Below are 13,087 nucleotides of genomic sequence, written 5' to 3'. Positions count from 1 at the left end.
TCCCATAACCCTTGCCATTTTAAAGAACCTGGCCCTTAACAAACTTGCTCAGGTCCTTATACTTGGCCATTTTTCCTGCTTCAAACACATTAATTTCAAAAGCCTAATATATCCCACACTTTGACAGGCACCACTGTAATGAGATAATCAGTTTTATTCACATCACCTGCCAGTGGTTTTAATGTTATTGCTGATCGATGTAGTGACTGTTGCTAAAGGTAGTCGGTGAATTATTTCCTAAAGGACAGTGGATCAGCACAAGACCATCCACCTCTGTAATTAATTGTTTGTTTTTTATTTTGCTTACATAGCAATTTTAGAAAGCTTTATTTTCTTTTTTTTTACAGTAAGAATTAAAGTGATGTATAGAAGATTTGCACATACATTAATTGCAATTACAATGAGTAGCAAGTGTGGAAACTTTCCCTTAATTTGTGTTTAAACTTGTGAGTTTATAATATAAGGATATGTACTGTAAATTTTTTTATTATTAAGTTTTAAAAAGGATGAGATAATTAATGACTTCATGTGATCACTATCTTTAAATAAGAAAAAAAACATTTTTGCATTATCAGTTATTTCCCAAATAAATGGCAAAAAGGTTTAACAATTGCAAACTTTTAAGCGCAACTGTATATATAGAGATATAGAAGTAGAAGCAGAGGAATTTTAATGTCGGTGGTTAGTGTCAGTGTCCAAACTCCAAGTTGTGAGTTTATTCACCTGTGCAAAATTACCTAAAAATTAATTGTTCTAACGCATTCATAATTTACAATTCTAGAACAACATGCAAGAACTATTCCAGATTTACATCCATTCAAATAAAAAAAAATCCCCTTCCCAACTGTTTGACTGACGGCACTTAGTTAGTAACCTAGTAACCAGTGTAAGTATTTGTCCAATGACGAAACTTCAAAGCACTTTTTGTAAGTCGTTCTGGATAAAAGCATCCGCCAAATACCTAAATGTAAATGTGTACACAGAATGTGCAACTGGTGAAGGCATCTCTGTGCGCCTCAATGTTGTGTTTGAAGCTGTCTAGTAGGCAAGCATGATCTACCCCAAGTTTTTGTTCATAACCTACAGTAACTTTTCCTGTTCAGTTTGCTACAGGCAACTCTCTCCATGCAGTCTCTCAGCACAGGTCTGAAATCATTTTAGGACCTTAGCGTGAGGTTTCTTTGGTGCCAGACTGTTACTGTCCACACCTGAGGGACAATGCTGGTATCAAATAACTGTTGAAAGAGTCCTGTCAGCACTTCCCCAGCTGAACTGAGCGCTCCCTCGAAACATAGTCTTTCAGTCCACAGTGCCCAGAGGACTTTGGGCCGATTCATGCGGAACGAAATGGGTTTCGATATGCTGGATAAACAGATTCACGGTTTGCATAGTGTTATTGTTTGCTTCTCTGTATCTATGGCTTTTGAAGTGGGGTCCTTAGTCCACCAAAGGGGCCTACGGTCATATTGGAATTTTTAAATGATGTTCTGGTTCTTTGTGTCACTGTTGACTTCTATCAGATACATGGTTATTACATAGTTATTGTGTAATTATTTGCCTCTTAAATTCTCTGAAAGTCTACCTTCTAACCCATTGTGACTAGTAAATAATTAGATGACAGAAATATAATGACATAATGTGTGTGCTTTTGTTTCATGAACGTTCATTTTAAAAAAAAAATTTATTATATTTTTTTAAACCATAGGAGCACCTGTCGCTGAAGAAGTACATTGTAGATATAGTGACAGACGCCACCGTGACTCCTGAGACGAATCATGACGGAGAAGAGAAGCAAAAAGCACGGAAAAAGGCCAAGAAACTTCGTGCACGGATGAACTCAAGGTGATTGTCTTTTTCTTCTCTCCTAGTCTATTTTTTGTGCCCCCTCCTTTTCTCTCTTTCTTCCGCTCTTTCTGTTTCCCTCATGCGTGACAGTCACTCATATGGCTAAAGGACAACATGGCATATGTGTGAGAGCTTTATGAGTGACAAGGAGATGGAGAGCAGAGGCACTGTGCATCTTGGCTGTCTGCAGAGCAACACTGATGAGCTTAATTTATAGCCACTTTGCGTGATTGGGGAGGAAAAAGTGAGAATCGATCTGGAAGCCTCCCTCGCTTTCACCTGTTAAGAGCTTTTCTCCTAATTGGCTGCCACCGCGCTGCCAAAACTAAAGCCTCCTCTGGTGTACAATGGTATGTTAAAGTATGTGTAAACCATGCCTGTTTTTCTTTCTCCCCCTATTGATTTTTAAATGAAGTATCAAAGAAAATCAATAGTAATCAACAAATAGGAGGCAGCGTGCCTCAGTGTCAAATCCTAGACCTGCGCACTATAAATTGTGCTCCTTGTCACAGCTGTAGTGTGTGTTTGTGTTTTACTGTGACAGCAGGGAGACAGATAGAGAGTTGAGACACACGCAGTTATTTTTCATGGTGTCGTAAGGAGGAGTCAAGAGAGATTAAGCTACCGTGGGTGTGGCTGCATTATCTCAGATCAGTCTTTAATTCTACACTGCCCTCCCCATACCGCATGTACAGACTCACTTAGAGCTTTGGGTTATGTTGTAGGAAATAAGCAGCCAGTAGAATGTAGCCTTTTTTTTTTTTTTTCAGTTTGAACATAAATTGCCACTATGGACCAGGTTTAGTTTTTTTTTTAATTATTTATTTATCTATAGTAATACCTCTTGATGCTGATGCCAAATTGGGCTAAATATGGCATTTTGCTTGGCTCTGTTTATGTTGTTACATAATAAGTGCTATGTTTTAAAAGTTTTTGACATTTAAACAGTACAGTATTTTAATACAGTGCGAGGGCATTTGACCTGAGTTGACATTTCGAGCAGGTGGCTTTACAGATGAACGTAAAGTTCTGTGACGAGCGCCCTGACCGGCGAACAATGTGTACACCCTGGTGACACCAAGCACGCCTTTTTCAGTGCGCAGATGTAAAGTTAAGTGCTATAACGCTTGCATCACAACTCACAACACCCATGAGTGCCGCTGTGTCAGGGCAGTTCATGGCACCTTCTGCCGATTTTTAATTACCATCATTGCTTATTTTGCTCTGCACACTTCACACGTCCTGTCCAAGATGCTGCATAAAGACCGCCCCTGTTTATTATTAAGGCAGACATCACATATGATCATGTTAGTGTTTTTGAAGCATTTTTTAAGTCAACTGGCTCAACATCAGACCGATTCCTTAAATCAGCACTGATGTCAAGTTTTAATATTTTTTTAATTCTTAAATGTACACTTATCATCCGAGTAAATAAAATGTCGAACGAAAGTCCTCTGCAATCAGTCACTTTTTAAGTCACTGACGCAATAAATGTAACTTTATTTCTTAAATAAATTAATTCCAACAGCTTTCCACTTAAAGACGCCTAACAAGCTCCTGGGGAGGGCTCGAGGGCGACTTATGCTCTCTAAACAGGGCCAGACTGGGCTCACTCATTAATATCTCAGCAGCCCGGGCTGGTGAGTGGCACACTGCAGGGCTGGAGCTGAGAAAGTGACAGACCTGAGCCCCCTCTGCTCGTTGTCACTCGCTGCTTGAGCCCTGGAGCGCCAAGCCTGAGCGAGAACAGGCGCTCTGTCTCATAAATCACTGCCGCTTTCAGTCCCGGCACGACGAGGTTAGCGGCTCCACCGCTGGGTGGAAATGAAGCGTTTTATAGGAGCAAAGGGTGGTGTTTGGAGAGGGCAAGAGAGCTTTTGACAGGCCTCCCAGGTTGCCCACTGCTCTATTGTCCTTGTTAAGCTCTTTTAGTCCTGACCACGGTTGACCCGTGAACGAGACCTGCACTTCTCCTTCACAGCATCTCCTACTTAAGCCGTAGTGTATCACACACACACACACACACACACGCACACACACACACACACACACACACACACACACACACACAGTATATTGCCTGCATGTTATCTCCCTCATGAAAACATGCAGAGGTATTGAACCATAAGTAAAGTCATTGTCTCTTTTTTGTTTTTGTTGTTTTTTTCCCCCCAGTCCATAGGTTGTCTTTTCCCCAGTTTTGGAAACAGGGTGCTTAGTGTACAGGACTCCATACAAAGGACCCCCTGTTTAAAGCACACCGCTCTCACTAAGTTTATCCAAAAATTTCCTCTGGCAGGGAAATGCGACACAGGGAGGCGTCAAGCAAGTGATGTGGACATACAGATACAAAAGTCGACAAAAAAAAACAAAACCTTGACATGTTTTATATAATGAAAGCTGCACCTGAACCGATCCTAAGTTTTATGACTCCGGCATCTAGATCATGTCGGTGCATTTGTAGAATTTATAGATGGGTCCCAGTTCGTTCTTGTACATTTTCCACGGCTCTATTTTAATTCCTTATCCGTCAGTGGTGAAGTTCCATGATTGAGAGCCTCTCAAACCCAGCATTAAAATATTGCAGCAGCACCTGGCCAAATCCTCCATGTAACCTGTAATACCGACCCCCACCCCCCACAAGTTCTCACTGTACCTTTTAAAATGGATATGGTGTATTTGTTTTTTTATTCGCATGGACACATGGACATTTTAATGGCCTCATGTAGGGGGATCACTATCTCTATCCAGCATTGGTGGAGGTGAATGTTGGGGCAGATCGTGATGAATTGATTATTAGTTCTGTATCGTAGCCGTGTAGCTCCCCCCCATAATTCTGATTACTAATATTTATAACTCCCTCGGCCATTTAACAGGGCCCGCCACCGCCGTTGATTGATAGCCCGGCCATTGCTCCCCGTTTAACCTGCACGGGTATAAAGCTGTCAGAGATGAATATTGTAATTCGGAGAATGATGAAGAGGCCAGGTATAGTTCAAGCCTTGCATGAACGCCGTGCTGCATTCTTTATGCCGAGCTCTCTGTGATCGTGGTAAATAATTCACTGTAGCGTTGGGCTTGTACAGTAGTCTCCTCACGGTGTAGCCAGGGTGGTCTGTGTAACCTGTGTCTTGATTAAATCTCTGTGACTTAGGTAGCCTCTACCTAAATCTCCATCTTCCTCTATTTCTCGATTTCAGGAAAGTGCCAAATATCTAAACGTCTGACATTTCTACCTGAACTTTACTTTTTTTTTTTTTTTTTACTGTAAAATTGTTGTACACTGTACACTTTTTTTTGCAAGTGTTTAAAGAAAAAAAATTAACCTTGATGTCAGACCCTTTTTCCCAGCATTCCTGTCCCCTTGTGGTGTCTTATCAAATTCAAGTTTATAGGGTTCAGACTGATTTATTCCTCTTTTAAAGATCAAGAATAAGGCTTTTTAATCCAGCATCTGCAGAAGGCATTAGTTTATTTATTTTATTTTATTTTTTTAACTCACTCACTTCTGGTCACTAATTAAACACTGAATTCATCATTAATTAATCATTCTATGTAAGTTTAATGATAATTGCCTAATATGTTTGGCAAACATCGAAGTGAAAATTGCATATTGAGAACAACAATGTGTCAGTACACCTCTCAGAGCATCTGAACTAAACTTTATTGATGTGTATTTAAATTTAAACCTCGATGGGCTGACGGACGAGGGCTGTTTTGGGATTGAATTACATTGGCAGGCCAACAGAAATGCTTTTTAATCTGCAACTAGTCTTAGACTTTGTCTGGAAAAGCAGTCTTTATAAATACTGATATTAAAGATAGACGTGGCCCTGGCTTTCTGGGAACATTCATCTTTCAGTTCGGTCTTCCGGAAAGCGGCAGAGTTTATCAGCCGCAGGTCATCTCTCCCTCAGGTGGTTTGTCAGGAACTGATCGATCAGTCTTATCGCCGAGGTGTAGGATGGACAGGAATCTGTCTTGCTGGTGGATCACACCACTGCTTACATGCTGGTTTACATTTTCTCATAGTTTAACTTGTATATAAAATGTATCTAAATAATTGTTTTTTTTTGGTCCAAGTGAGAATTTTACTCGTTTTTTTGCTCCCTTTACTCGATTTTTTTATGGTTCTTCTGAGAGCAGCTGACAGGCTAAATAAACAGTTTGAGACTCAGATTGACCTCCTGATCTTTTCTTTGTTCTTGTTGTCCTCTTATCTCCTTATGTCCTCAGGCTGACATGTGTAGGAGATCTCTCTCTCTCTCTCTCTCTCTCTCTCTTCCTCTCTATTTCGCCCCTCTCTCTCTCTCTCTCTCTCTCTCGCGCTCTCTCTATCTTACTCTCCTCCTCTTTTTGGCTTGCTCTCTGATGGACTGTTCATCTTTTTCCTTCTCAGGGCTAAGGAATATGAGGCATCAGTGGAGGCAAAGATGCAGATTCCAGATTCTCCTTACAAGGCCAAGTAAGCTGCCAGCTCTGGTTATAATGACTCTACACCCACACCTGAGCTGTATCTACAAGTATTTGGCCTGCTCATATCTATGAAATGTTGTCCTTTACACCCTTCACACCCTTCACACCCTACACATACTTAACACCTACCAAAGACTTGCAAGAGTGTTTGTATAAATTTGGGTAACAAATGTTGAGGACCAAGCATGATTTCTTTTTTTTTTTTTTTAAATGTCCCATTTCAGATTTATGAGGTTATGGCCTATATTTTGAGTGTGTGTATATGTGTGGGTGTGTGCGCAGACTACAGCGTCTGGTGAAGGACTTGGGGAAGCAGCTGCAGGGGCAGGACAGTGGCCAGTGGGCCAACAACAAAGTGTCTGGCTTGGACAGGACCCTGGGTGAGATCGCCCGCATCCTGGAGAAACAGGTACTAGGCGTATAATCGAATTCGCATCCACACAGCTACATATGAAATGCTGTATTGTGCAATAGATTCCACCTGATTTGGTTGTAGCGAGAGGTGGTAGTCCACCAAGCCACAAAATGATCTGTTTTGAACGGGCTATCACAGTTTTACCTCTCCGACTCTTGCCCGTCGTTATCTCGAGGTAATATGAATAAAGTAAAGCGCTCGGTGGCATTTCAAGTCTGCAGATGAATCCCTGACTGGTTTTACTACAGTGCCGTCCAAGTCTGGCCTATAGCCTGTTCAGATTGTGTGTTTGTGCGTGCATGTGTGTAAGGATTTGAGAGGGAGATAAGCCTCCAGGCTGCTTTGTGTGTAGACTCTCCTAAACCACACAGCTTTGGCTGGAGTTCTCCCTGTCTCACGGTCGGCACGGAGTATCACGTTCCTTCTCCAACTCTTTGCCCTTGGTTATTTGGTAACGCGGGCCAGATTAGTTGCATGTTTTCATTGCAGCAGATGTTATTAATCGAGCAGCTACCCGTTTGTTTATGCAGCCAAACATGTTTCCCAGTGTTCATCTGACCTCCCAAGCCTGCTGGTGCTCATTGTGGCTTCGTACAATAACTCGTTGGTTTTGTCGACGTAAAATTTAATTCAAATGATTGAAGTGCAGCAAAGCATTTTGTGGCATGGTGGATGTTTTCCCCAACATAATAACAGCACCTTGCTCTTTTTATATTATATAGTTGATTTCATTTTATTTAATTATTATTATTATTGAATACGATAAAAGATCTGTACAATATTCTTGCCGCATTTTCATTTGTGCAGTATAAGCAAAAGCATTACTTCACCTTGTCCTCCAGTCAGCGAAGGCCTGAAATCTGTTGCACGTTTTTTTATGACGACTTGATCAATACTAGGTCGGATGGATGGCCAACATCTGTCTTTTTTCTTACGAAGGAAAGAAATAAACAATCTTCGCAAGTGGCATGCTGTAAAAGACATGGGAGTGTGTGTGGGTGTGTGTGGGCGGGAGGATGGGATGTTGATGGTGTCACTGCACTGGCTGGAGGGAGGAGATGCTGGATGTTAATGGATGAAGGGATTTCTCCAGGGAGAGGGCAAGTAACGGAACAGTCTGGTAAAGCAGTGCTAATGGGAGGGAAGGGTAGAGCACAAGTCTTGTTTAGTGCACAGAACTAGTGGAGAAACACCAGCGAGGGATACTTTTATTGCCTAAAGTATTACACACTAGCCATATGTCATTGTATGTGAGGTTCAATCAGTTTTGAGTATAGGATGTAATATCTTCCCTGCACACTTGCATTAAGATTGAAATCAGCCTTTTAATGCCTTATAAAAAAGTTTTCTTCATTTAGGACATGCCTGTTTCCCATCTTGTTTAATTGTTGTAAGTCAGACACCCCTCTGTACACTATGCCTAGATTAGTCACATCTAATCAGATTAAACACGTTGTATTCTGCCTCGCCTAACCAAATAACTGTCAGTGTTATTTTGTTAGACGCTTTTTAAGACTGCAGATTCCCTCATGAGTGAAGTGTTTTCTCTCATGCTATCCCAGAGGCCTTGTGGTCTCTCATCCTGACTGGTTCTGGAGTTTTCCACTGAGACCTTACTTTGAAGATCTTTCTGTTGCTGTTTTTCCAAGTCAGCAGGAATAGTGAAGTGCTTGTGGAAATGTCAGTCCTTCAAGTTTTTCCTTGGGCTCTTCTGGGGAAAGAAGTCTCTGGGTTTTATATCTGGACTTCATTTGAGCTGTCCGTCAAGCCGTGCACATTCCTTCAGCCGAGCCAGCCCGTGCCCAAAGCAGCGTCACCGGGCCTGTGTGTGAACCAGGCTGCTTAGGCACTTCCTCCTCTAATCCCTGGACAAAGTCAAATAAATATCTGTCTCCTTCGGTATGAGGCGTCTGCCTGCGAGCCGCTCCGCCCACTCACTTTTAGTCAGGAGCGTTTAGATTATTTGACCTAACAAGAATCTCTCATGTCACAGGCTCACCTACGCATTTGTTTTTTCACAGTCACCGTATCTGATTCAGTCTTCTCTTTCTCAGCTAATTCCTTGAACAACACCCGACGCTGCCCCCCCCACCCTTCTCCCCTTTCCCAGCAGCACCGCTTCAGTTCCGACCCCTGCCCGCCTCTCCCTCTGAGGCTGCTAATGGTTTATTTTGTGTCAAACCAGGTTTCATTTTGACGCGCTGGCAAGTGACAGATTCAAGAGGGTTTTTTTTTTTTTTCAGTTGTTGTTGTTTTAAGAATGGTCTGGACAGTCGTCTATTCTCTAGCGTTACCTTACAGCTGCTTACCTTGGTTAAATGACATCATGTATTTACCCTGAGTGCCGGCACATGTTTGTCACTGCTTTCAAATAAAGAGTCGGGAGAGACTGACTACTTTTATGACACTTCAGGGACTATCGGGACTGTGGTGGAGGCAGCAGGCTGCCTCTATTTACATTTTCATTTGCCAGCTGTCAGGGACTGGCTTCCCTTGTTGGCCAACTGGTTGCTTGCTGGACCTGATCAAGAGGCCCCTGAATAGAAGGAAGGGCACTTGGAAGTGTGGGTTGGGGGGGGAACAGGCTTGTTCCTTGTCCATAAATCCCACGGTAGATGACCTCATATTAGAAAGGGTCGGATTTAAGTCGGCTGATTCACAGAACCTTGATGGACTTCAAGGGTGTGGACATGCTACAGCTTTCACATCAATACACTGTGATGTGACTTTGAAAGAAAAGTGTGTTGCTAATAGATCTTAACATGGATAGAACTGTTAGGTGAGATGACTTGGCCAAAACTCTCAAAGTCCACTAGGTGGAAAATTTTTATAATTTTTTTTTTCTGAATCTGGTTTTTGGTTGGTTTTAATCTCTAGTTTAAGCCACATAAAAGCAGGTAAATGGAAATTGGTTTGAAAATTTCCTTCGGGATCGATTGATCGACCGATCTAAAATCATCAAAAAGTAGATTTATTTCAGTAAGTTAATTCAAAAAGTAAAACCATACATTATATATAGTTTATTTCTTTAAATTTTAATGATTGTGGCTTACAGCTAACAAAACCACTAAATTTATTATTTCAGAAAATTTTAATATTACTTGAAACCAATTAAAAAAAAGGTTTTTAACACAGAAATGTTGGACTACTGAAAACTATGAACATGTACAGCACTTTGCATGAATTACCTGGGCAAAGGTAAAGGTGGGAATTACCTTTTGGCCAGCAAAAGGACAAAAAAGGTCTGGACTGTTGCTCAGTGGGCCAAAGTCTTCTTTTTAGATGAAAATAAATTTTGCATTTCATTTGGAAATCAAGGTCCCAGAGTCTGAAGGAAGAGAGGAGAATCCAAGTTGCTTTATCAGGTCCAAGGTCAGTGCAGCCGACAGCGGTCATCTGTACTGACCTTGGAAGTTTTAGAGCACTTCATGCTTCCCTCTGATGACCAGCTTTACAGAGATTGCTGATTTCATTTTCCAGCATTTTCCTGCCCACACTGCCAAAAGTACTAATATCTGGTTTAAGGACTGTAGTTTCCCTGTGCTTGATTGGCCAGCCAACCCGCCCGACCTGAACGCAATAGAGATTCCATGGGGTGTTGTGAAGAGTAACATTAACCTGGACAGAGCAACCTGGGCTTCCATAACACCTCAGCAGTGTTTATAATCATCAGTTGGAGGTTTACTCACAAGTATGACAAACATATGAGTGTGTGTAGAGCCACAAGAACTACTACTCGATTCTCTTATCTTCCTCTTTTTTTCCTTTTTACTTGCATGAGAGATTTCATTCGCAACAATTCACTGAATCCAATTATAGGAAGCCTTATTGAGAAGTGTCACAGGTGAGGTGTGTCCTGTGAAGAAACGCCCTCTCTCTCTCTCTCTGAATTCAGCATGAATGGAAGGCAAAGCCACAGGGGGATTAGCGCTAAGAAATAAACTGGACATAGTGATGACATGCAATGCACACCATCGGTTAGGTAGTTTTCCAGCCCCAATCCCAGACTAATTCTTTTGTTCCACTTGGCTTGGCATTTCAGGAGTACATGTTTTGTTTGCATAGGTTAGAGTAAGTACCCAAAACCATAATGACAACTATTTAAACTATCTATTACTTAACATTAAAAAAAATGTATAGTAGTCTGCATATATTGTGTATTGATTGATTGATTAATTATGTGTTTAATTATCAGTTTAATAAAAAAAACATTCCCCAATGCAATATTTTCTTTGCTGTCTACATTATGTTTTCAGTTTACTGTGGTTACATTTTCAGCTTAAATCTAACAAGAAAATACAAACAGTAGAACTGTCTGCGACTTTCTTTCTTTACTTTAAAAACACCATCATGTGGTTCTTGTGGTCCCTTTGATTTTGTGCCTCGGTTGTCACTAATGAATGGTGGTCCTTTCTTTTACATAAACCAAACTCCAAACTGTTTCTCATTCGAAATGAACCGTCACAAATCATCCTTTACTGTATACTTAGCTCCATTCCATTAAGCCATGTAAACATTAAAACGCTACAGATCTCTTGTTGTGGTTTTTCAGCTCGTTCGCTTTCTTTCTGATTTTAACCGAGACCTCTAAGGGATTTTGTTTATTCCTCTTGTGTGTTTCCGTATCTCTGTTTAAGCCCAAAACGTTGCCTCCTTTTTCCTGCGCTCTTGTTCATTACGAGCCGGAACTGTAAAATGAAGTTTACGTTTACATTATTGAAGCACTCGTGCAAAATTGAATGGGCCTAGGACGCAGCCTTGGTGGATCCATTCCAGCAAGTTGTTATCAGTCTGTTGCCTGAACGTTTTGGAACTTATTCCTTTCCTCTGACTTGAAGACTAATTAGAGTATTTCTTTTAAAGGACACGCAGAGGTGTCCACCCCACCCTGTGATTTAGCCTCGTGCTCACCCCACCCCATAACCTCTGTCTTGACCAGAGCAACTGTCTGGGCCTTTGATTAGCCTGGGCTAAAGTGGACACCCAGGATAATAATTGGATACGGTTTTCAAGCAGTATAATTCAGGTTTGCGCCCTTCCTTCCACTCCCCCTTTTTCTTTTTGCCCTCTCATCTGTCCTCAGGTCTTTTGTTTGAGAAACGGAGCCTCTCATCCTATTATTCTGTCATTGGAGTGTCTGCCAGGGATGGGTGAGTGAGGAGTAGAATCAGAAATCAGCAGTGGATTTGGACGTCACTCATCAGCTCAATGTGGGGCAGCTTTGTCGAATTTCTTAATGCCATTCCACAGAGGAGCTAAAACAAATAATCATAAGGTTCAATTCCTATTGAGAAATGATGATAAATTAAAATGGCATGGATTTTTGTTTTGAAGTAAGCGCTTTGGTTTATATCGGAGAAAATCTGTAGCACACACCCCAAATTGACACACACTTTGGTTATTTTGCTAAAGTGAGAAAACCAAAACAAGCTAATAAATGCAGGTGGTATGACAGCAGTCAATGATTACTTGTGGCACAGGGGCAAATAAGTGATGTACCTCAACTTAGATCTGTTGCATGTATCTCTTTTTGCACATTCTAGTAATAATCTCAGTTTTTTGGAAGCAGTCAGCATGCGATCATCTTGTAAATACGAAGGGGAATTTAATGTTCCTGCTGTATACTGTTTGTCTATATTTTTACACCCCTATTTTCTCTTTACCCCAAGTGGTTGTACATTTTGCCTCCTCCAAACTACGTGCAGTGTGATGCATGCTGGTACCTGTCAGTTAAGCTCAGGTGGTAGGTGCGGTGAGATGTCTTCCTCTGATCTGTGCTTCTCAAGTGGATACCAGTACTGTACAGGTCCTGTCTAACCCCATGTCTCCCCAAAATGTTTCTTAAATAGGCCACCAGGAGAGGCCTGATCTCCGCTTGCCTCCAGCCAAAAGATCCTGTGCTGATGTGCGAGCCTAAGCCTAAGGCTGCTTAAGCCTCCCTCGGTGCTCTCAGCTCTTTTGACGAGGCATTGAGAGGAAGACAGCAGTGTCTGTCTGAGGCTGATGCAGTCGACTCTGAGCTCCTCTTAATCACCTTTGCTGTTCAGCATGCGCTGCCTTTGGTGTACCTGACAATGTGCTTGTTCCAATCTCTTAACCCTGCCAGGGTTCAGCCTTCTTTTGCCACCAAATCTTCAGGAATTATTCTTTGGCGGCACCGCTGACTGACAGGAGAGCTTATGTGTAATTTTGCAAAGCGCTTCCACTGTTTAACGCTCAATATGTTCAGGCTTGTTGGCAGGTTTGCCATCCCCTGAACAAAAACAGCCTGAAGTGCTTGACTTGAGTGCTGTCACACAGCGTAGGAAACTCTGACCTCATTAAGAAGTGGAGGCGATCTTCTCGTCTCTC

The 13,087-nt window shown here is 41.7% G+C and overlaps 1 protein-coding gene across 1 annotated transcript in view; it reads left to right on the top strand.

Annotated features, from left to right (window-relative positions):
* The window catches only part of scaper (S-phase cyclin A-associated protein in the ER), a 96,942-nt gene that overhangs the window by 49,176 nt on the left and 34,679 nt on the right, over positions 1-13,087 (top strand). Inside the window, exons 20-22 of the mRNA XM_053489479.1 lie at positions 1,706-1,842; positions 6,245-6,310; positions 6,604-6,730. Coding sequence (XP_053345454.1) covers positions 1,706-1,842; positions 6,245-6,310; positions 6,604-6,730 — 330 coding nt within the window. The remainder of the gene's footprint in view (positions 1-1,705; positions 1,843-6,244; positions 6,311-6,603; positions 6,731-13,087) is intronic.

Source organism: Clarias gariepinus, chromosome 2, assembly GCF_024256425.1.
Source record: "Clarias gariepinus isolate MV-2021 ecotype Netherlands chromosome 2, CGAR_prim_01v2, whole genome shotgun sequence".
Lineage (NCBI taxonomy): Eukaryota > Metazoa > Chordata > Actinopteri > Siluriformes > Clariidae > Clarias > Clarias gariepinus.
The sequence above is the reverse complement of the archived record's forward strand: the minus strand, read 5'-3'. Positions and strand labels throughout refer to the sequence as shown.